The sequence below is a fragment of the Sciurus carolinensis genome, chromosome 10 (genome assembly GCF_902686445.1).
Source record: "Sciurus carolinensis chromosome 10, mSciCar1.2, whole genome shotgun sequence".
Classification (NCBI taxonomy): Eukaryota; Metazoa; Chordata; class Mammalia; order Rodentia; family Sciuridae; genus Sciurus; species Sciurus carolinensis.
In genome coordinates this window covers 50,569,581-50,592,883 of record NC_062222.1, presented here as the reverse complement: position 1 = coordinate 50,592,883, position 23,303 = coordinate 50,569,581, and the positions used below count along the sequence as shown (strand labels likewise).

Below are 23,303 nucleotides of genomic sequence, written 5' to 3'. Positions count from 1 at the left end.
GCAGTTGCCATTTCTAATGAATATTAGGTTCAGCTTCTATTTTCTACCATGCAAAGGAATATTTGGAACAACTTGGTTTGAAGCAATATCCACGAGAGAGGTGGCTTCATGCTTCAGAAGCTAAAGTGGATTTTAAAGCAACTTAGGTTGCATTTTAACCAAAATTAAAATATGTTTATTGAGGGCCTAATAAATATTTAATAGGAGCACTAGATAATGTTGAAAATATTTTATTTTTAAATACATAAGGATAGTTCTTGCCTCCCAGGAACACAAACTCTAGTTGGGGAGATAAACAAAACCATCTGGGAAGTTTAATAACAATGCAAGAGTTAGTTTAAGTAACGCACCAGAAGCTCTCATGGGGGTGCAGTTCATGACTAATTTCCAAACGGATGGCAGAGATATTGCCTGCTGCTGTAACAGATTCAAGCTTATAACCTTTGGTTATTCTTTGAAGTCCATTGTCATTCAAAAGGGAAAATAATATTTGTATCCAGGAAATAATTTTGAATCTCTTTGAAATGTTAGGGTATCATTTCTCCAGGTCTGAGTTCCCCTGCACTGGAATCTATGTTAAAAGTGCAGTTTCAGGCTGGGGAGATAGCTTAGCTGGTAGAGTGCTTGCCTCGCAAGCACAAGGCCCTGAGTTCGATCCCCAGTACCGCAAAAAAAAAAGTGCAGTTTCCTATGTTTTCTCCCAGACTGAACAAATAGGATCGCTGGTGGCCCATCCATAATCTGCACCTTTACCAAGCACCCTTAGGTAGTTTTGCGTACACACGCAAGAGCTACTTTAAAAAGATAAATCAGGTCCACAGTGCTCACTGGCGGCTTTTCCTGAACTTCATGTGCTATTTGCATCTCTATAGATGCAATCTAAGCAAACACTTTGGAATTTGGAGACCTTTAGAAAGACTTTAAAACTCTCCAGAAGTACAGTACACATCTGGATCTGCAGCCTACAAATCAGAAATTTGCAAGTTTTTATTTACTCAACAAAAAGTGTTCACAGAGTGACATTGATGACCCCTAAGGGCAACATGGTTAATATAGTCTGTAAAGGTCTGGAAGATGCTTGCTAAAGATCTGATTAGGCTCTTTGAGATTATTTAAGGTTTTTGATTTGTATAAGGAAAATGAAAATAGATTAACTATAAATGCAAGCAGAGCTATAATTAGAATAGCCTGCCTGCTGCCTTCTTTTTCTGTTTTTTCAGTTCTGAATACCACTGATGCCCCTTTTGCATTTCAGAGGCCCCGCAGATCTGTTTATTTTGTAATAGAAAAAGAAAGGACTTCTAAAAGTTTTTTTGGTAGATGGGAGACACATTTCTAGCTTCATGCCTTGTTGTTATAAATTCATCTGTATTTATATTTTTGTTGACCAAGGAAAAAGTGACTAACTTTTTAGTAATCTGGATGCTTTGCTCACATTAATCCTGGAGCTTCTCCATTCAGAGAAGCAGCTAAAAGCTCATGCGATGCAAAATCTGAAGGGATGTATTTCAATTTATTCATCACATTGTATACTTTTGGAATGTTCCAAGTAAATATATATGTGTGTATATATTTGTATATATATATATATATATATATATACAAGCACTTTTGAAAATTCTTTCAGTTCCTTGTTATATGGCATCATGTTTGAAACAAGACTAAAGTCCTTAAGGAATAGTCACAAAGAAACTTTCTCAAGTTCAATTATACCAAGCCTATGAGGGAGCAGGTGCAGGGGTAGGGCTGGGATTAACTTCTATAGATTTTAACCTCAAGAGAGAGAGTTTAAAATGATGAGCAAGTACAAAGGAGGTGTTATAATGCTATGGCCCTGCCCTATAGGCTGTGGGTTCCCCTACTGGAAAACTTTACAGGTTCCTTTTTATTAAGTGTTATACTACATTTAAAACAATTTTTAATTTGTTTTAAAGTATTTAGATTATTTTGTTGAAATAGATGAAAATATTGAAAACTAGAGACTATGATGATCAAGATATGAACACAGGTTATTATTTAACTTCTTGATAGCCAGATGTTTTTAGAAAAAAATTCCTGTCTCCTTTATTCCTTAAATTTAACCTGAATAATTCCCACCTTCTTATCGCTAACTAATCAATTTGACAAATCTTTTGAGCTTTTACCAAATACCAGTCACTTTTTAGGTATTGGGGTCACAGCAGTGAACAAATCAAGCATAAATTTGCATACAGGTTTGCGGGTACAGATAATAAATAAGAGACCTACATATAAATGAAAAAGTAACAACTATTATAGAGAAAAATAAAGCTAGGAATGGTGATAAGGAGCACAGTCTGAGGCAGGGGGCACTTTGTAAAAGATTGTTGGAAAAAGGCTTCATTGAGAAGGGACAATTGAGCAAAAACCTGAAAGAGATAAAGGACTAAGCCATATAAATAACCAGAGGGAGACCAACCCAGGCAGAAGGAACAAGGTGTAGACCTGGAGGCATGAGTGGGCCTGTCAGGCTTTGGAAGAAGCAAGGAGTCTGTGTGGTTGCCAGAGACTAGGGAAAGAGGTGAATACTAGACAGGAGTAGAGAAGAGATGGAAGGAGAGGCAGATTGTGCACTGCTTTTCCCTGGGAGGGCTTCGGTTTTAACTGAGCAAAATGGAAACTGTAGAAGCTAGCTTAATGAGGGCTTTTTGAGAATTATTCATTAAATTCAGAATCTGCATAAAACTAGATACACAGAGATAGTAAAGATCACTTGATAGTAATCTGCAAGTCAGTTACACATTTCCTTAGTAATCTTGCAGTCCTGGGTTCTCCCGCCATTTTAATAGATGGTTTTTTCATAATGTAGACAAAGGTTTACATTTAAATCCATTTTTGATTTATCAAAATTTACTGTGATCTGAACCAACAATTTTAAATTTTATATAAAGTGTGAAGCAATATGGTAAATTTAATAAAATAAAACTTGAGAGAAATAATTACAAAACAAGGAGATTAATTTCATAGGTCATTCATGATAATTACATAGTACTTTATTTTACATAATAAAATTTTAAGAGTTTTGTAATTTTTGAATTATACCTCAAATATATGGATTTACATGAATCTACTTTTCTCTCTTTTTTACAGGAAAATATATGTGCAAGAGTAAGTACCTTTTTTTAATCAACACTTTGTAATTATACATATTTATGGAGTATATTTTAATGTTTTGGTACATGTATAGATTGTGCATACATGTATACAGGGCAGTTAGAGTCAATGGTTATGCTAAGAACATTTTTTAAAATAACAGAAATCAAATGTAAAAGTCATGGGGGGAAAGCTACTGAATATTCCTGTCCAAATCAGGATTTTAGTTTTTATAATTAAGTGTATTATTAAGTTTATTATTTTTAATAAATAAATCAAGATTGCAAAGGCATTTACTTAGACATTTTTGGTGCATTTAATTTAAACATTACTTTATTTCCAATTTGTCTAAGATAATCTTACATATTAAATTATCACATATATTTTACTAACCTTTTTAGAAGATTCCTAACATGTAATTTAAATAAGTTTGTTGGTGCCAGGAACTCTTGGGCAATACTAATTGTACATGTCTTTAAGAGTACTGTTGTGTCCAGAAACAATTCTTCCTAAGAATATTAGTCTTAAAAAAAATATCTTAGATTTGGGGCTAGGGCTGGGTCTGGGGCTCAGTGGCAGAGCACTTGCCCCCACAGGTGAGGCACTGGGTTTGATCCTCAGTACCACATAAAAATAAATAAATTAAAATAAAGGTATTGTGTCCATCTACAACTAAATATATTTTTTTTAAATCTCAGTAAATCTTGAATATGTGGAAATTTCTTCCAAAATGCAGCTAGCTATATACTTAAAAATAAATAAATAAGCAGATGTTATAACCAAAAAAAAAAAAACTTAGATTAACGCCATAATGTTTTTGAAGGATTCAAATACTAATATATATGAAAAACTTCCTATGTATCATAGTAAAATACTGAGTTTCTTTTATTTTGGACTCTTGTATGATTTATGGAGAAAAAAGCATATATTCATGGCATAGAAATGAAATATTACAATGAAATAGTTGGCTAACAGGACAACATAGAAGTTATTTTATAAAAACAATGTATTATGCACTCTGGAAGATGTATACTTTTCTAGAAGAAATACATGTTTAAGACTGAAATAATGATACTGATATAAATATCAACTCAAATTTACCAGGACTTTAGAAGTACCTTTTGGGTCAGCATAGTCATGGACTCCCTAAGGTCCTGGGTTATTCATCTGGTTTGCTTGTGAGTGTATGAATATGTGTGTGCATGGGTGTACATGTGTGCGAGAGAGAGACAGAGAGAATATTAAACTCCTGAGTGTTACATCAAATACAAAATTCACAAAATGGAAATTATGTCAATTTAAATTATAAATATCTGTCATTCAAAGTAGGGTGCAAAGCAACCCTGAGGAAAGTCAGAATTCCAGAACTGAAATGGAGGAATCAGGCCCTTAGGCCAAGGTATTGGTCTACCTCAACCGGTCAGGAAGCTGATCTTTTCAGGTGTCAAATAGGCACCCAATTTATAATTCTTTTCTTTTATATATATAAAATATATAAAATATATATATATATATATAAAATATATAAAATATATATATATATATATATATGTTTAGGACAGTCAGATGTTTGTTTTATGTTTCCAATTTTGAGATTATCTGAATTTGCTTATGGGCAAGAGTCCTTTGGTCCTTTCACATATCAGAATGCTCCAGGGTTTCCCTCAATGATAAATGATGGGGGTTGAGGCAGGGGAACTGCCTCATTATAAAGCCTGTGTCCTTGCATTGTGCCAAAGACTAGAGCTTCACATAGCTGGATATTAGAGAAGAATTTCATGTGCCCAAAATTCAGTTTAGGTTTCTTCTCCTAAAGTTTAAATCTTTATAACCAAAAGAAAAAATAAAGAGGAGAGAGAGAAACGGAGATTCAGAGCAGGAAAGCAAAATATCCTTCCTGGTACAGTTAGCAGGCCCAGGCTCCCACATACAGAATACATAAAACAGTGCATTGTTATTGAAAACCTTGCTTAAAAAACTGCCATGGCTTTTGCAGCAATCCTGCTGTGTAGGAGTTAGCCCAGTTGTTTATGCGCCTCTAGCCCATTCTATACATCTTTAGAGAAGAGCAATCCCAGCATGTGGCTGGCTGGAAATCAAAGTCAAGTTGGCCTCAAGTTATTTCCTCCTGTTCTCCTCACTAGGGTCATGAAGCACACATGCTGCTACAGGAAAGGGTAAAAGGCAATGTCAAGTGCTGTGTAATTGTTGGGCTCCTTTGTGGCAAAGGCCAGGTGTGTTGCAGCCAAGAGTTCACTGAAGGGATGTGGGCTTTTTAATGGCATCCAAAAAACACCTTACATGTGGCAAGAGAAAATTGTCTGTGTTTTCCTACAACCTGCATTTCAAAAGGATAATTATGTTTCTAAAATGTTTACTTTGAATTATAATCTTACATAAGCATCAAAGACATTATTAAACTGACAAGAATCGTAGAATCCTCCATCAAAGAAAGCATCTGATCCAGGTCCCCCATTCTAAAACAAGAAACAAAATAGAAATGCAACACTTTGTTATTTCCATGTTTTTGCTCTTTTCTATGTGTTTCTTGTCTGCCCCTTTCTGTTTGTTCCCATCTTTGGATCTCACAGTTCCTATCAATCTCAGAATGATATAGCTTATTTTCTCTTTTCATTTTTAAAATTATTGAAGTGATGCTGTAAAATAAATAAAATACAAATGAGCACAGTGAAGATAAGGGGCAGTCATGTTCCAGAGATAATCGTTGTAACACTGCGATGTCTCTCGTTCACTGCAGCTTTTTCTTCTTTTTTAATATATATTTTCTAGTTGTAGGTGGACACAGAACCTTTTATTTTATTTTTATGTGTGCTGAGAATCGAACCCAGTGTCTCATGCGTTCAAGGCGAGAGCTCTACCACTGAACCAAAACCCCAGTCCCCAGCTTTTCTTTTACACACACACACACACACACACACACACACACACACACAGTAAAATAGGACCATTATTTCCTGCATGTCAGCTTACTACTTTATCCATCAATTCATAATGGGCATCTCTCCAGGTCAGTAAATGCAAATTAACATTGTTTTATACCTGTATAATATTCTCTCTGATATATATATATATATATAATATATACACTAATATATTTATGTATATATACTAAATCATGTGTATATATATATATGTATATATACATATAATATAAATATGGTATACCATAATTTAGTTTACCAAACCTTTACTGATAGTTGAATTATGTTTGTCATATAAACATTGATGTTATATGTTCATTCTTATGCATGATGTTTTTACAATAGTCTGATTATTTTTTTAGAATGCATTTTTTTTGTGTGTGTGGAGATTGAACATAGGAGTGTTTCACCACTGACCTACATTCCCAGTCCTTTTCAGTTTTCATTTTGAGACAGCATCTTGCTAAATTGCTGAAGCTGCCATTGAACTTGCGATCCTCCTGCCCCAGCCTCCCAAGTCACTGGGATTGCCAGCATGTACCACTGTGCCCAGTTTAGGATGCATTTTTGAAAATGGAATTGCTAGATCAAAGGACTTTTGATGACTTGTCAGAAAATTTCGAAAAGTTATTTATGAGCTAATTTACATTCCCATTATTCATATGAGTCATTCATTTATCCATTACTAGCCAACACTAGATATAATTCATATTTGCATCTTGATCCTGTGACAATGTAACAGGCTAAAAATGGTAATCTGTTGTTTTAATTTGCATTACTAACCATCTTGAACTTTTCATGTGTGTTTAGTCATTTGTATTTCATTGCTAATAATCTTTTAAAATGGTTGAACACCTTTTTTGAGAAGTTCTTTTCTAAGATTTCTAATGTCTCCTTGATTAGCAAGTATATTAACCCTTTATCAGTCTTACTATAAATATTTTTCTATCTTATTATTTGACTTTTAACATGGTTTTTGGCTGCTTCTGGTTTTGTTTTTATCCGTACAGTTTTATAGAGCTAAATTTTAAAACAGATTTCTTAATTGTTTTTTTTTCTACTGTGGTTTCTGGATTTTATGTCTTGCTTAGTAATTCCAAATTTTTAAAGTAGAATCTCATGTTTTCTTCAAGTTCTTGTATGGTTTCTTTTTTATTGCTTTTTCCTTTTCTACTTTATTTTTGGTGCTGGGGATTGAACCTAGGGCCTTCTGCATGTTAAGTATTCACTCTATACCTGAGCTACCCTGAGCCCCCTATGGTTTCATTTTCAACAGTTGTATATTTGATCTACCTGGCAATTACTTTGGTGAAAAGAATCTTTTTTTTGTTTGTTTGTTTGTTTGTTTTTTCTTTTTTGTATATGGCTAGCTACTTATCACAGCACCTGATACTGAATAATACATTTTTAATTGAATAGAAATGTCAGTTACCATATACTCAATGTCCATATGTGCTTACAAATATTCCTTGATTTTCTAGTTTTTGCTACTCATTTGTCCATATGTGTACCAACATCAAATTGCTTTCATTTTTGTATTTTTTAAAATTTATTTTTATTGTACACAAATGGGGTATATCTTGTTTCTCTGGTTGTGCATGAAGTAAAGGCATACCATTTGTGCAATCGTACATTCACATAGGGTAATAGTGTATGATTCATTCTGCTTTTTTTTCCTTCCCCCTACCCTCTCAACCCTCTTTTCCCTCTACACAGTCCCTCATTCCTCCATTCTTGCCCCACTCCCACCCCCCACTCTGTGTCATCATCTGCTTATCAGTGAGATCATTCGTCCTTTGGTTTTTTGAGACTGACTTACCTCACTTAGCATGATATTCTCCAATTTCATCCATTTGCCTGCAAATTCGATAATTTTATTATTCTTTATGGCTGAGTAATATTCCATTGTATATATATATACCACAGTTCCTTTATCCATTCATCAATTGAGGGGCATCTAGGTTGGTTCCACAATCTGGCTATTGTGAATTGAGCAGCTACGAACATTGAAGTGGCTGTATCTCTGTAGTATGCTGATTTTAAGTCCTTTGGATATAGGCCAAGAAGTGGGATACCTGGGTCAAATGGTGATTCCATTCCAAGTTTTCTAAGGAATCTCCACACTGCTTTCCAGAGGGCCTGCTCTAATTTACAACCCAACCAGCAATGTATGAGTGTACCTTTTTCCCCACATCCTCACCAACACCTACTATTGCTTGTATTCTTGATAATTGCCATTCTAATTCGGGTGAGATGGAATCTTAGGGTAGTTTTGATTTGCATTTCTCTTATTACTAGAGATGTTGAACATTTTTTCATATATCTGTTGATTGCTTGTACATCTTCTGTGAAGCATCTGTTCATTTCCTTAGCCCATTTGTTGATTGGGTTATTTGTATTCTTGGTGTAGAGTTTTTTGAGTTCTTTATAGATTCTGGAAATTAGTGCTCTATCTGAAGTATGACTGGCAACGATTTTCTCCCACTCTGTAGGCTCTCTCTTCCCATTACTGATAATTTCCTTTGCTGAGAGAAAGCTTTTTAGTTTGAATCTATCCCAGTTTTTGATTCTTGCTTTTATTTCTTGTGCTATGGGAGTCCTGTTAAGGAAGTCTGATCCTAAACTGACATGTTGAAGACTTGGACCAACTTTTTCTTCTATAAGATACAGGGTTTCTGGTCTGATTTCAAGGTCCTTGATCCATTTTGAGTTGAGTTTTGTGCAGGGTGAGAGATAGGGGTTTAATTTCATTCTGTTGCATATGGATTTCCAGTTTTCCCAGCACCATTTGTTGAAGAGGCTATCTTTTCTCCATTGCATATTTTTGGCCCCTTTGTCTAGTATGAGAAAATTGTATTTATTTGGGTTTGTGTCCATGTCCTCTATTCTGTACCATTGATCTACCTGTCTATTTTGGTACCATTACCATGCCATATTTGTTACTATTGCTTTGTAGTATAGTTGAAGTTCTGGTATTGAGATACCCCCTGCTTCACTCTTCCTGCTAAGAATCGCTTTAGCTAGTCTGGGTTTCTTATTCTTCCACATGAATTTCATGATTGCTTGCTCTATTTCCGTAAAGTACATCATTGGGATTTTAATTGGAATTGCATTGAATCTGTATAGCACTTTTGGTAGTATGGCCATTTTGACAATATTAATTCTGCCTATCCAAGAACATGGGAGATCTTTCCATCTTCTAAGGTTTTCTTTCATTTCTTTCTTTAGTGTTCTGTAGTTCTCATTGTAGAGGTCTTTCACCTCTTTTGTTAGATTGATTCCTACGTATTTTATTTTTTTGAGGTTATTGTGAATGGGATAATTTTCCTAACTTCTCTTTCTGAAGATTCATCACTTAAGTATAAAAATGCATTAGATTTATGAGCATTGATCTTATATCCTGCTACTTTACTGAATTCACTTATGAGTTCTAAAAGTATTCTGGTGGAATTTCCTGGTTCCTCTAAATATATAATCATGTCATCGGTAAATAGGGATAGTTTGAGTTCTTCTTTTCCTATTCGTATTCATTTAATTTCTTTGGTCTGTCTAATTGTTCTGGCTAGAGTTTCAAGGACAATGTTGAATAGAAGAGGTGAAAGAGGGCATCCCTGCCTTGTTCCAGTTTTTAGGGGGAATGCTTTCAGTTTTTCACCAATTAGAATGATATTGGCCATGGGCTTAGCATAGATAGCTTTTACAATGTTAAGAAATGTTCCTACTATCCCTATTTTTTCCAGTGTTTTGAGCACAAAGAGATACCGTATTTTATCAAATGCTTTTTCTGCATCTATCGAAATAATCATGTGATTCTTCACTTTAAGTGTGTTGATATGGTGAATTACATTTAATGATTTCCTGATGTTGAACCAACCTTGCATCCCTGGGATAAAACCCACTTGATCGTGGTGCACTATCTTTTTAATATATTTTTGTATGCGATTTGCTACGATTTTGTTGAGAATTTTTGCATCAATGTTAATTAAGTTTATTGGTCTGAAATTTTCTTTCCTCCATGTGTCTCTGTCTGGTTTAGGTATCAGGGTGATATTGACTTCATAGAATTAGTTTGGGAAGGTTCCCTCCTCTTCTATTTCATGGAATACTTTGAGAAGTATTGCAATGAGCTCTTCTTTAAAGGTTTTGTAGAACTCGGCTGAGAACCCATCTGGTCCCGGACTTTTCTTTATTGGTAGGCTTTTGATGACCTCTTCTATTTCATTACTTGAAATTGATCTATTCAAATTATGTTTTGTATTTCCCTTGTGTCTGTTGTGATATTTCCCTGCTCATTCCGAATTTTAGTAATTTGAGTTTTCTCTTTCCTTCTCTTTGTTAGTGTGGCTAAGGGTTTATCAATTTTGTTTATTTTTTCAAAGAACCAACTATTTATTTTGTCAATTTTTTCAATTGTTTCTTTTATTTCAATTTTTTTTATTTTAGCTCTGATTTTAACTATTTCCTATCTTCTACTACTTTCGGTGTTACTCTGTTCTTCTTTTTCTAGGGCTTTGAGCTGTAGTGTTAGGTCATTTATTTGTTGATTTTTTTCTTCTTTTATTGAATACGCTCCATGAAATAAATTTTCTTCTAAGTACTGCTTTCATAGTGTCCCAGAGATTTTGATATGTTGTTTCCTTGTTCTCATTTACCTCTAAGAATTTTTTTTATTTCCCTCCTGATGTCTTCTGTTATCCATTCATCATACAATAGTGTATTATTTAATCTCTAGGTGTTGGAGTAGTTTCTGTTTTTTATTCTATCATTTATTTCTAATTTCAATCCATTATGATCTGATAGAATACAAGGTAGTATCTCTATCTTCTTGTATTTGCTAACATTAGCTTTGTGGCATAAAATATGGTCTGTTTTAGAGAAGGATCCATGTGCTGCTGAGAAGAAAGTGTATTCGCTCTTGGTTGGATGGTATATTCTATATGTGTCCTTTAAATCTAAATTATTGACTGTGTTATTGAGATCTATGGTCTCTTTGTTCAGTTTTGTTTGGAGGATCTGTCCAGTGGTGAGAGAGGTATGTTAAAATCACCTAGTATTATTGTGTTGTGGTCTATTTGATTTCTGGAAATGAGAAGGATTTGTTTGACGTACATGGATGAGCCAATGTTCGGGGCATAGATATTGATGGTTATTATGTCTTGCTGATTTATGCTTCCCTCAAGCAGTATGAAATGTCCTTCTGTATCCCTTCTGACTACCTTTGGCTTGAAGTCCACATTATCTGAAATGAGGATGGATACTCCAGCTTTTTTGCTGTGTCCGTGTGCATGGTATGTTTTTCCCATCCTTTCACCTTTAGTCTATGGGTTTCTCTTTCTATGAGATGAGTCTCTTGCAGGCAGCATATTGTTGGATCTTTCTTTTTAATCCAATCTGCCAGTCTATGTATTTTGATTGATGAGTTCAGGCTATTAACATTCAGGATTATTATTGAGATATGATTTGTATTCCCAGTCATTTGACTCATTTTTTTTTTTTTGACACGACTTGGTTTCTTCTTTATTTGGCTATTCCTTTAGGATAGTTCCTCCCTTTGAGGATTTGCATCATTGTTTTTCATCTCTTCCTTATGGAATATTTTGCTGAGAATGTTCTGTAATACCGCCTTTCTTTTTGTAAATTCTTTTAGCTTTTGTTTATCATGGAAGGATTTTATTTCATCATCAAATCTGAAGGTAAGTTTTGCTGGGTATAAGATTCTTGGTTGGCATTCATTTTCTTTCAGAGCTTGAAAAATGTTGTTCCAGGCCCTTCTAGCTTTTAGGGTCTGGATTGAAAAATCTGCTGATATCCATATTGGTTTCTCCCTGAATGTAATTTGGTTCTTTTCTCTCACAGCCCTTAAAATTCTGTCTTTATTTTGTATGTTAGGTATTTTCATTATAATGTGCCTTGATGTGGGTCTATTGTAATTTTGTATATTTGGAGTCCTGTAAGCCTCTTGTACTTAATTTTCCATTTCATTCTTCAGGTATGGGAAATTTTCTGATATTATTTCATTGAATAGATTGTTTATTCCTTTGGTTTGTTTCTCTGTGCCTTCCTTAATCCCAATAATTCTTAAATTTGGCCTTTTCATGATATTCCATAATTCTTGTAGATTCTGTTCATGATTTCTTACCATCTTCTCTGTTTGGTCAACTTTATTTTCAAGATTAAATATTTTGTCTTCAATATCTGAGGTTCTGTCTTCCAGGTGTTCTATCCTATTGGTTATGTTTTCTATGAAGTTTTTAATTTGGTTTATTGTTTCCTTCATTTCAAGGATTTCTGTCTGGTTTTTTTAAATATCTCTAACTCTTTATCGAAATGATCTTTTACTTCCCATATTTGCTCTTTTAACTGTTGAGTGGTGCAATCATTCAAAGTCTGCTTTTGTTCTTAAATCTCATCGTTTGCTTCTCTGATCCTTTTATTTATGTGTATTCTGAACTCCCTTTCTGACATTTCTTCTGTCATGTCATTGGATTTTATTGATGTAGCATCTAGTTTTGTTTGGGACATTTTATTCCCTGTTTTCTCATATTGGTCAGGTTTCAGTGGAATGCTGAGATTTTGCAGATTTCCTCTATTGACTTATAGTGTCCCTGTAGAATTCCAATGTATCACTTCCTAACCTTCAGTAGCCTGAAGTCTTGGAGGAACTTGATAATACAGTGCTCCACAAGGAAGCTGCCCCTCTAGGGGTGGTGGCCTTCAGGTGGGGTATATTCCCTGCTTGGGGGCAGAGACACCTCCACTTGTTGACCGATGGTCATCCAAGGGGGAACTAGACTGTGGTCTGAGGCATAGCTAGTCTGGACTTGTGAATCTGGTTCTACTGCCCTGGTGGCAAAGCCTTGCCTGGGAGGGAAGACTCACTGGTGGGGATGTCTCACTGGTCAGCTCCCCTCCTAGAAGTTCCCCTGGATCCAGAACTACCACCTGGGTTGTGTAGCCCTCCTCTGCAACGTTCCCAGGGGGCTGGACCTACCTCCTGGGCCAGGGAGCCTCACCCTGTGCCAAAATGTCTCTCTGGGCAGCCCTCCTCCGAGAAGCTGCCCATGGTCCTGGGACCCTTGCTTCGCGTCCAAGCATATCACTGTGCGGCCCTCCTCTACAATGCTCCTGGTTGTCTGAGTTCACTGCTCCAGCATTGGGGTCTCGTTGGGCAACTCTACTCCACAAAGTTCCCTGTGTTCCAGGACTACCTCCCTGTCCGTGGAGCCTCCCCAATGGGAGAGACTCGCCTGGCAGCTCTGAGTTGGTTCTGAGTCTCTAAATACCTCATCTTCTTGAATCCTGAGTCCTGGACTGACATGAAATGCAGTCAACCTCTAGTCCACCATCTTGAAAAACACTCATTTTTGTATTTTAATAATAGGTATGACTAGTGTCAACTTAGCACTTTAATTTTTCATAATTTTTGTAAGTATTCTTATGTTTCATCTTTTTAAAAACTTTCTCATTTTTTTCCCCAAATGGTACATTCTAATGACTTTAAGCGGAAAATAGTTCTACAATATTTGTTATAAAAAAATGGGTCCCTTCTTTTTGCCCTTAAATACTCCTCACTAGGACACACTATTTTTGTGTCTTTTAGCTGTTTATTTTGGTATTTATCTTCTTTTTTTTTTTTTTTTTTTTTTTTTTTTTGGTACCAGGGATTGAACTCAGGGGCATTCAACCACTTAGCCACATCCCCAGTTCTATTTTGTATTTTATTTAGAGACAGGGTCTCACTGAGTTGCTTAGCACCTCACTTTTGCTGAGGCTGGCTTTAAACTCGAGATCCTCCTGCCTTGGCCTCCCGAGCCACTGGGATTACAGGCATGAGCCCCCACACCCAGCTATTTTGGTATTTATCTTTATGACTCTAAAAGCATGCTTGACTTTTTTCCTATTCAGGTATCATGTATTGAATTTCCCCTGTGGAAGACAAGAATCTATCTTTCTGATCCCCATCTCTAACACACACACACACACACACACACACACACACACACACCCTTCCCAACTCTCCATTCTCTCTATAATTTGGGTAATCTATAATCAGTGTTTGAGCAATTATATCATATCTGGGTACATTTCAGAGTTGAATCTTGGCATAAACTACTATTTTGCTGAAACTTGACAATTGTTATTCTCCTCATCTTCCTCCTTCTCTTCCGTCTCTTCATCTCAGTTTTCTTTGTATAAATCATTAATAACAAACTCATGACCAGTTAACTAAGTCATCTTCCAAAATAAGCAGATGTATTATGTCTGGTATCAATTTTGTTTCCCTAAAGAGCCTCTCCCAAAGCCTTCAGGCCTGTGGAGTTTGGAGTGCTGACACTGGGCACAACTCTTTCAGGGACCTTCTGCCCATCATCCTCAAGCTTCTCTTAGCTTCTTTCTATATTGATTCCCCTCATTTTTTTGTAGTACATCCTTTGTTTCCTTCATAACTCAATGGATTCATGGGAAGTAAAATTTTAAGAATTTTTGTACCCAAAACATGTTTATTTTACCCTCACATGTGATTAATAGTTTGGTTTTGTATAGAATTCTAAAGTGAAAATCTTCAGAATTTAAAGGTAATTCTTCATCACTTTCTAGCTTTCAGTGTTGATATGAGAAATCAGAAGTTTATTCTGATTCCTAGTCATCTGCTTATACCAGTGTGTTTCTCTGGAGGCTTGTCCCCAGTTTTCTGAAGTTTCGTGAATTGCAAGGTGTGATTCTGTCTCATCCTTTGCTCTGAACACTTAGTGAGTTCTTTCAACCTGTTAGCATATGCATTTTTCTTAAATTATTTTACTGGTGACTTCCTTCTCATATTTGTTCTCTTTTGGGACGTTCTATTTTTAGATATTTATTCCCTAGACCTGTTCTTGATTTTTCTCATATTTTCCATCCCTTCATATTTTTACTCTTCTCCTCTGGAAAGTTACTAAGCTTTTTTTTCTGACATGTGTGAATTTTTATTGATATTATTTTTCATTTAATTTTCAAGGGCTCTCCTTCTTAGTCCTTAAAAATATCTCCCTTATTATTCTTTACTTGAGAATTAGGTAGTTTCTGAGACAGGTTTTTAACTGATCCTTATTTTGATACCCAACCCTTTACTCCCCATTTCAATACATACTTAGTGACCTAATTAATAAACTTTTGGGGGATGATTAAATATTGGCTCTCTCTCTTGTTTGCTATATCAGGTACCATTCATTCATCTTCTTTACATCTTCTAAATTTTCTTTTTTTGTGTGTGGTGCTGGGGATTGAACCCAGGGCCTTGTGCTTGTGAGGCAAGCACTCTACCAACTGAGCTATGTCCCCAGCCCATGAGCTATATCCCCAGTCCTAAAATTTTTTAGTAGTTGTGTGTTTATTTTCTGTTTTTATTTATAGCAAATGCCATTTGTTTATTACTGTGCACAGTTTCTCTTAACTGATTCAGATTTTAAAAGGAGAATAAATTAGAAAAAAGATCAATGACAGTATGGATGGTTGTGGCTACTGTAAAACAAATATTAAATTTAGGTTCCTTGTGGTCAATGAAATACAGAAAATAGGTCAATAGTTACATATTTTTTCTTCTCCTTTTTTCCCATAATTAAAAAAGCAGATATACCTCATGTTGAAAATTTGATTTTTTCTCTTTTCTGCTAGTTTTCACATTTTTAAATGTCATTTATTTTAATTGTGCATTTTTTCTTGTACTTGATGTGCAGCTCTTTGCAGCCAAACTAGATGCTGCTAAAACAAAGTCAGCTGTGTTTACTTCACTTTGTAAAGTTCCAATAATAATTTGTAATGAGATTAGTGTAGCTACTTATGGCACTAAATACTTGCCAAAGTATTTGTAATAAGGCAAAAGAAGACAAAAAAGAATTGCAAATTATAACTACCTTACATTTCAGTCCAATATAGGGAATTGTTACACATTTGGTTACTTACTGTGGAGCAAGCAGGTGATAAATGGATTCCTGGCTGCTGTCGTTTATATCACACACCAGATTCATCTGCTTCACATGGTTATTAAAGCTTAATACTACGAGGTGGGATTAGGCGGGGTGAACTTCATGACACGGAGGGCCTGGAGTATCATTATCTTATAACGCATCCTCTATCATTTCTACCATTTTGCTTGTCTGTCTGATGTAGATATTGGAACATTATTTCTCATCACTTGGGCAACTATGTAAAGTGTAGGTGAAGACAAAAGTGCCTCATTTTTGAGAAAAACATTTTAAGTCTTGTATCTATGATCATTTTAAAGGAAACAGTAACCATTTATAATTGTGATTATTGTCATTTGAAACATAAAGGGGACCAAATAGAACTTTGATGCCAAAGAATGATGGAAAGAAGTAACAATAACATTTGGACACGACTAAAGGATCTGGGTTGGTTTTTGTGACAGATCTAGATAAGGGAGAAAGAAGGGCAACTGAGAGCTACAAATACAAACTTCAATTCATTTGGGTTTTGGTTTTTTTTTTAAGTTAAAAATAGATGTGGTTCTATGTTTATATAGGTACCTATATGTGTATGTATATAAAACAATAGACCATGCTAATCAACTATTCTATTGAATTTGGATTTTATTTGATTAAAATATTTGATTATATTCATATTTTTATAGTATTTTCAGTGATTTATATAACATTAAATAAATTAATATTTGGTGATAATCAAAGAAAAAATTCAGAAGAAATTCTGATCATAATCATATAGATACTATAACTCTCTCTAATCAAGTTAGTATCTTCCACAGTCCTGACTTATTAACAGAATTATTTCTACTTAAGTATGTAAAATGTATTGATGAAAAATCTATGCATATATATCAGGAAATGCTTTAAGATTCTGGTACTAAAATGCCATCACTTAGAAAAAGTCTTGGTTTTTTTTTCTATACATACTTATTTTCCTTTTTCTATTTGCCTCACTTAGTTCTTTCGGAAACCAATAATCAGTCTCTTTTTCCTTCTCCCAATTCTGATTCTCTTTTTCTCTCTCTGTCACCCTTTTTCTTACCTTCCTTCCTCCCTTTCCAAATGGGTAAGAAGTACAAGAAAGTATATTAAGGCAATTACTCACCCCTTGCAAACCTTTAATATTTTTTCCAACTTTTAAAAATGTTGCCTTTTAGTTAGTTTTAGTCTTTGTCTCTGTTATGCTATCATAATATCCTCAGAATATGAACAAAAGTCCTCCTTTAGTCAATCATTATGAAATTTGGGGGGAAGTTCAATACAAAATAAAAGCACATTGTGAAAAATATGAGAAATCTATCATTTCTCAGACTGTAATGGTACGTTGAGAGAATAAGGTAGGTCCTGGTGGAGAGACAGTGATCACAGAGGAGTCAATCATAAACTGGTAAGTAAAGAAACAAGATGACTCCAGAGAGTGATAAGTGCTAAGATGACAATAAACTTGGGAGATGGAATGGTGACTGGCGTGTGTCTGTTGTGCACCTATGTGTGTCTGCATGCATGTGTGCATGTACACTTGACCACTCATTTATCAATGAAGAGTTGAATTAGATGGTCTCTAAGGTGGCTTCTGACCTTTTCTAATGACACAGTTTTTCTAATTTTGTTCAACATTTTTGTATTCCTTTTATTTTCAAATTATATGACATATTGACTATCCATATCAGTATTTATAACACAGAAGTGTGATGCCAGGCCCGGTGGCACATGCCTGTGTTCCCAGTGTCTCAGGAGGATTGCGAATTCAAAGCTAGTCTCAGAAACGTAGCGAGACCCTAAGCAACTTAGCAAAATCTTGTCTCAAAATAAAAAAAATAAATAAAAATGGGTTTGGGAATGTGACTCAGTGGTTAAGGGCCTTGAGTTCAATCTCTAATAATCCCTCCAACCAAAAAAAAAAAAAAAATAGAAATATGAAAAATCCACTTACTGGTATTTGAAAATAGTGTATTTCCTATCCATAGCATCTGTTTGTCTGTTTGAATAAAGAAGCTTTTAGAAATTCCTGCCTTCTGGGTGAAAGATCAATGGCCGTGGGTTGGACAGTGGCTTGACCAATCTTATAGTACGTTTCCTCCTGTCAATTACCTGGCCAGTGGAAGGGCTCTGTTCTCATCTCAGAAGCACCCAAAGGAAAAGTCAAGCAAGAGTGCTCACTTTTTGTGAAGTTACTGGATCTGTTGGCAAAGAATTTCAAATGGAAAGTCACTGTGTGATAGCAATGATTAGGGATAGCGATGGTAATAATAATAATTAGATAATATTAATATAATATAATAATATTAATTAATTTAATAACATTAATAATTAATAACTTGTATTTATTATCAATCTTTTGGAAACTGTGATGGCACCTCTATAACATTGTAAATGCAACTTCTCAATTTTAAGACAGAGGAGAGTATTTTCTTTTGACCATATTTTGCCAAGTCATCTGTTTAGATTTTTAAATAATGAGCCTATTTTTCTCGCTAATCACAAAAATACCATAAGGAAAATGCATTTTTCTTGGTTGTCATGAAAAAACACATTCTGTTTGTAAAACTGATATTTATCTTTGTTACAGAGGCAAACCGAACTTATTGGACATGGGCTCTTTGATGATCAAACCAATTCAGCGTGTGATGAAGTACCCCCTATTACTGTGTGAACTTCGGAATTCTACCCCTCCTTCTCACCCAGATTTCAAAGCACTGGAGGATGCCTTTGCTGCTGTGAAGGACATTAATGTGAACATCAATGAATTTAAAAGAAGGAAAGATTTAGGTAGGAAGAAGTATGATGCATCTGGTGTTTTCCATGACTGTCATGTCCATATTTCTGAGAATCACAGAGTCTAAGTGGTTACAGCCAGTTGCTGTTGACTATCCATATCAATACTTGGATAATGTAATTTTTTCCTTGATAGCTGGGTTTAGGAGAAAATCATGCAGCACAAAAAAATCCCACAAAAAGAAAAAATCAAACAGCTATACTCAACTATTTAGTCTTGGTCGTATATTGTCAACTGAAGATACCCAAAGCATACAGTCCTACTGAAGGTCTGTTTGGTGAGAAGACATGGCCAAGCACTATAGCCATGGGAAGGTAGTGTTGGAATTGGTTGGAATAGGAATAGATCCACATGAAGGGACCCATCTAGTACTTTGGACTCATGGTCCTGACACACAATGCAATAAAAATAGCAAAATAATGAATCCCATTATTTAGAGATTTGGGGGCAGCAATTGCTCTTTTGATAGGAGCAAGTATATGTCTTTCTAGAAGTAACAAATGATTGGTAACTATTTTTAAGCTAAGATATAAAATTAAAGTCAGATGTCAAATGTAGATTTCAGAACAGGAGATATTTCATGGTCCCTATATATTCCAGAAGTATCAGTGGTTTAGCTAGACCTGGGTCCTTTCTCAGTGTAATTTCTTTCCCTAAAGGTTTACACTGTTTTTTACTTCTAATATGAAATCTCAATCTGACATGAAAGCAATGGCAGTACTCTAGATTTCAATGACTCAACCAGTTTATTTGTTTTAAGTGATTTAATTTTCTGGTAATATATGTATGTTAATAAATTAAAATTATAAAGAAAAGAATAGAATAGAAGTGAAAATTATACAGTAAAAGGCATCATAATTGAATAAAAAGTACTCAAGAGATTACTGACTAGAATTTGTAATTATTAATATAAATCAATAATAAAATATTTTAATGCAAAATGTTAAAAATAAAAATAAATTCACAGATAGACCAAATGGTATTACAATCCTACGCTTCACTAATTATCAGAAAATGAAAATCAAAATCACACAGCACTCCAATACAATAGATTGACAAAAAAACAATTTTTGAATGAATAATACTATGACTTAGTGCTGCATTTCAATCTGCAGGTGAGAACTTAAATAGGAGCCACCACCTTAGAGAAAAAGCTTGACAGTATCTACTACAGTTGAAGATGCACACCAGAGATGCAGAAAATGAATTTCTAGGAATTTTCCCTAGAGAAATTCTTGCCCATGTGCTAGAATGTACTAGTAATAGCATTGTTCATAAATTTTTTAAAAGTTTATGTAATTATTCAGATTAATGGAGAAACTGTGCATTTTACACTATGATACCATGAAAAGATTTAAAAACTAATAAAATAGAACTATGTACTGATTGGATTAGTCTCAACAACAGAATTCTGAGTTTTAAAAAAATGTAACTTAGCAAATGAGAAGAATATGTGCAATATGTTACCTTTTTTATAAATAATACCATGTATTGTGTTAATTCCATACATAGTAAAGGAATAAAAATAGCAAAATAATGAATCCCATTATTTAGGATAACAATTCCCTTTAAGAATCAAAGATGGGGATCAGGTTTCAATTATTAGGCAATTAAAAAATTTTTTTTAAAAATTGGAAATGATAAAATATTAAGAATTGACATAACTGGGAGGTGAATAACTGTTGTTATATTACCTTTTATATGTTTCTGTTGGCTTAAACTACTTCAAAGTCTTAGAGCTAACATTTTATTACATTTTCTTCAGACTCTCTCTTTCCTTCCTTCTTTGCTCCCAGCAGCATGGATGGTGTGCTTTTTGTTTCTTGAAACTTCATCATATATCATGAACATTCTTCCAGCTTATATGCCTTCCTTGTTGGCTCCATACTATTCCAATTATGAGTGGATCATTTATTAAACTGCTGCTCTGTGGATAAGCTTTTAGATTATTTCCAATATCTCATTGATGGAAAATAGCTGCAATAAACAGAGCAAAACTTCATATGCTTGATTATGAAAAGCAGATTTATCTGCATGAACTTTCTGGTCAGAGACTACAGATATTTTCATTTTGTTAGATACTACCATACCCTTCTCTACAAAAACCGTGTTGGTTTAATCCTCATCAGCAGTGGATACAATTGTTCATCTTCCTACATCCTTACCATCATTGGATGGTAGGAATTTTAAACATTTTGAACAAAATGAGAATTGGAAATGATTTGAAAGATAAATAAGTAAAGCTCAATGGTTACTCAACTTGCACCAAATGTCTCAGTTAGGGAAGAGCCACTTCAGCATCTGAGATTGCCTTGTGATGAATGCAGTTGTCATCATTTAGGGTCAGAGTCACCAGCCTGGAGGTCTCAGATAATAGATGTGTTATCTGAGAAGAGTGAAAGGTTTTTTTCCCAGTATCAGGGATTTCTTGAATGGGGAGATAAATTAATCTTGGACCTTGAGGAGCCATATCCTTGAACTGGCTGTTTTTGAAGGTAAGGAGAAGGATGCCTGGGACGAACTAGACAGTGGGGCTCTAGCATATGGCACCTACAGAAGAGAATCAAAACCTATATAGATTTCTATCTTGAATGTAAATACTGACCTTAAAAACTCTGAGTGAAATGCATGCTGCACATGGTCTGATATGTCATTGCATTCTTCTTTTTTTCAGTTCTAAAATACAAGAAGAATGATGAGGACGAATCTCTTAAAGACAAATTATCTAAACTAAATATTCATTCAATTAGCAAGAAATCAAAAAGAGTGACAAATCATCTAAAGATTCTGACCAGAGGAGAATCACAGGTAATTTTTCATTTTGGACCACCTACATTTCCCCAGGGAACATGGACACTGACATTTTTGTGGGGTTTTATTTTCTTGTTACCAGAATTATATCGAGAATGTAGAGAATCAAAGTTAATTGCCTTATGCTCTTCCTTGTTTTCTCTCTTGGGGGAAGATGGGGATGGGAGTATGACTGGGATAGTTTTGACACTTTCTTGGCTGTGATGTTTGCACTCCAGAGGCAAAGAAGAAAGAAGGATATGAGGACATGGGGTACAAGGATGCCTCAGGAGTCCTGAAACTCCCCATCAACCAGCACACAATCTTCCTCAAGAAAATCTCCTCCTTCCATCTCTACTTTATTTTTCCCTTTTAAAAATCTCACTTTCCTTTAGGGTTCCCTGGATATACATTTTATCTTTATTTCATCTATAAAAAAAAAAGAAAGAAGGGTTTAGATGCATAAGTTAGTGCGATGTTTTTCTTACCCCTTACCATGGCTCTCCCCACTCCCCAGGTGCACGTTGTGTTAGTGGGTAACCGTTTTTTGTCAGCTATTTAGCCTGGCTGGAACCACTTTCATCTCAACTCCTAATAAATAATGGATGGATTAGTAAAGGCTCTTAAACTTTAATGTGCTTAAGAAGAATTACCTGAGGAGCTTGCTGAACAGATTCTAGGCTTCCACCTGATTCAAGGGTGCAACCTAGAAGTTTGAATTTTTACAAACATTCCAGGTGTTTGGAAGTTAATGACCTTCAAGTTAGTGATCAATGGAACACACTTTGAGAATCATAAGATAGAAGGTTCATGGTGGTTCCACTGTGTTAATACTCAGGTGGCTTTAGTTGAAATTAGGAAGCACAATTCTGGGAACACTATATTTGACATTATTTTTTTCCTTCCCATTTGCTTATTCTCATCACTTATTATTTTAACATCTCTAAAAGTTTTTAGTTTGAACTAGAAGCAACTGCATTGTGGTTTAGCATGGGACTCAGATGGCTTATTTTATCAATCTCACTACATAGTTGCTGTGGTCTTTTTTCCTTCTTTCATGAAGTCTTTTCAGCTTTCTCACTATGTAAGTAGAAGAGGTTTCTTCCTTTTTCAAATGTCTAATAAATCTATTCTCTAGATTCCAGTCTTGGCACTATTCATATTTGCAGGAGATGGCATAGGGCAGAAATTAAGGGCAAGGCCTTTGAAGTTATCTAAATTTTTCTTTGAATCCCATCTCTGCCACTTAATAAATATTTGTCTTTGGGTACACAGCTTAAATTTAATGGAATAGTCTGTACATTGGGGATTATATTAGTACTTGACACATGGGAAGGTTGTGACAATTAAATGAAATGATTCATATATAAAGAATGCACCTACACCAGGGTGTAAACACTCAGTATATACTGGCTGTCAAGATTAGCATAATCATCATCATTATTGCTTTATATCATTGTCTTACATTGCTATGTGCCTTTGACAGTTCAGGTGTCTTACTTTCCATGAGGGTGTAAACTCCTTCATACGTGCTGTATTAATCATTTTTTTTAACTTTCTGTATTTTATAATGTTTTGACATAAAATAACTTGCTGGTATTTTAGGAGAGACTGCCCCTTCCAGGGTTAGGCAATTCTTTGAGAGCAAATAGCTGGAAAAATAACTCTCAGAGACCACCCAATTCCATCTATAGCTCCATTCAC

At 34.9% G+C, this 23,303-nt stretch overlaps 1 protein-coding gene across 1 annotated transcript in view; it reads left to right on the top strand.

Moving 5' to 3' along the window:
• Positions 1 to 23,303, top strand: part of Arhgef38 (Rho guanine nucleotide exchange factor 38) — a 173,446-nt gene that overhangs the window by 116,506 nt on the left and 33,637 nt on the right. The window contains exons 5-7 of the mRNA XM_047567348.1: positions 3,109 to 3,126; positions 18,603 to 18,802; positions 21,484 to 21,617. Of these exons, the coding sequence (XP_047423304.1) occupies positions 3,109 to 3,126; positions 18,603 to 18,802; positions 21,484 to 21,617 (352 nt within the window). The remainder of the gene's footprint in view (positions 1 to 3,108; positions 3,127 to 18,602; positions 18,803 to 21,483; positions 21,618 to 23,303) is intronic.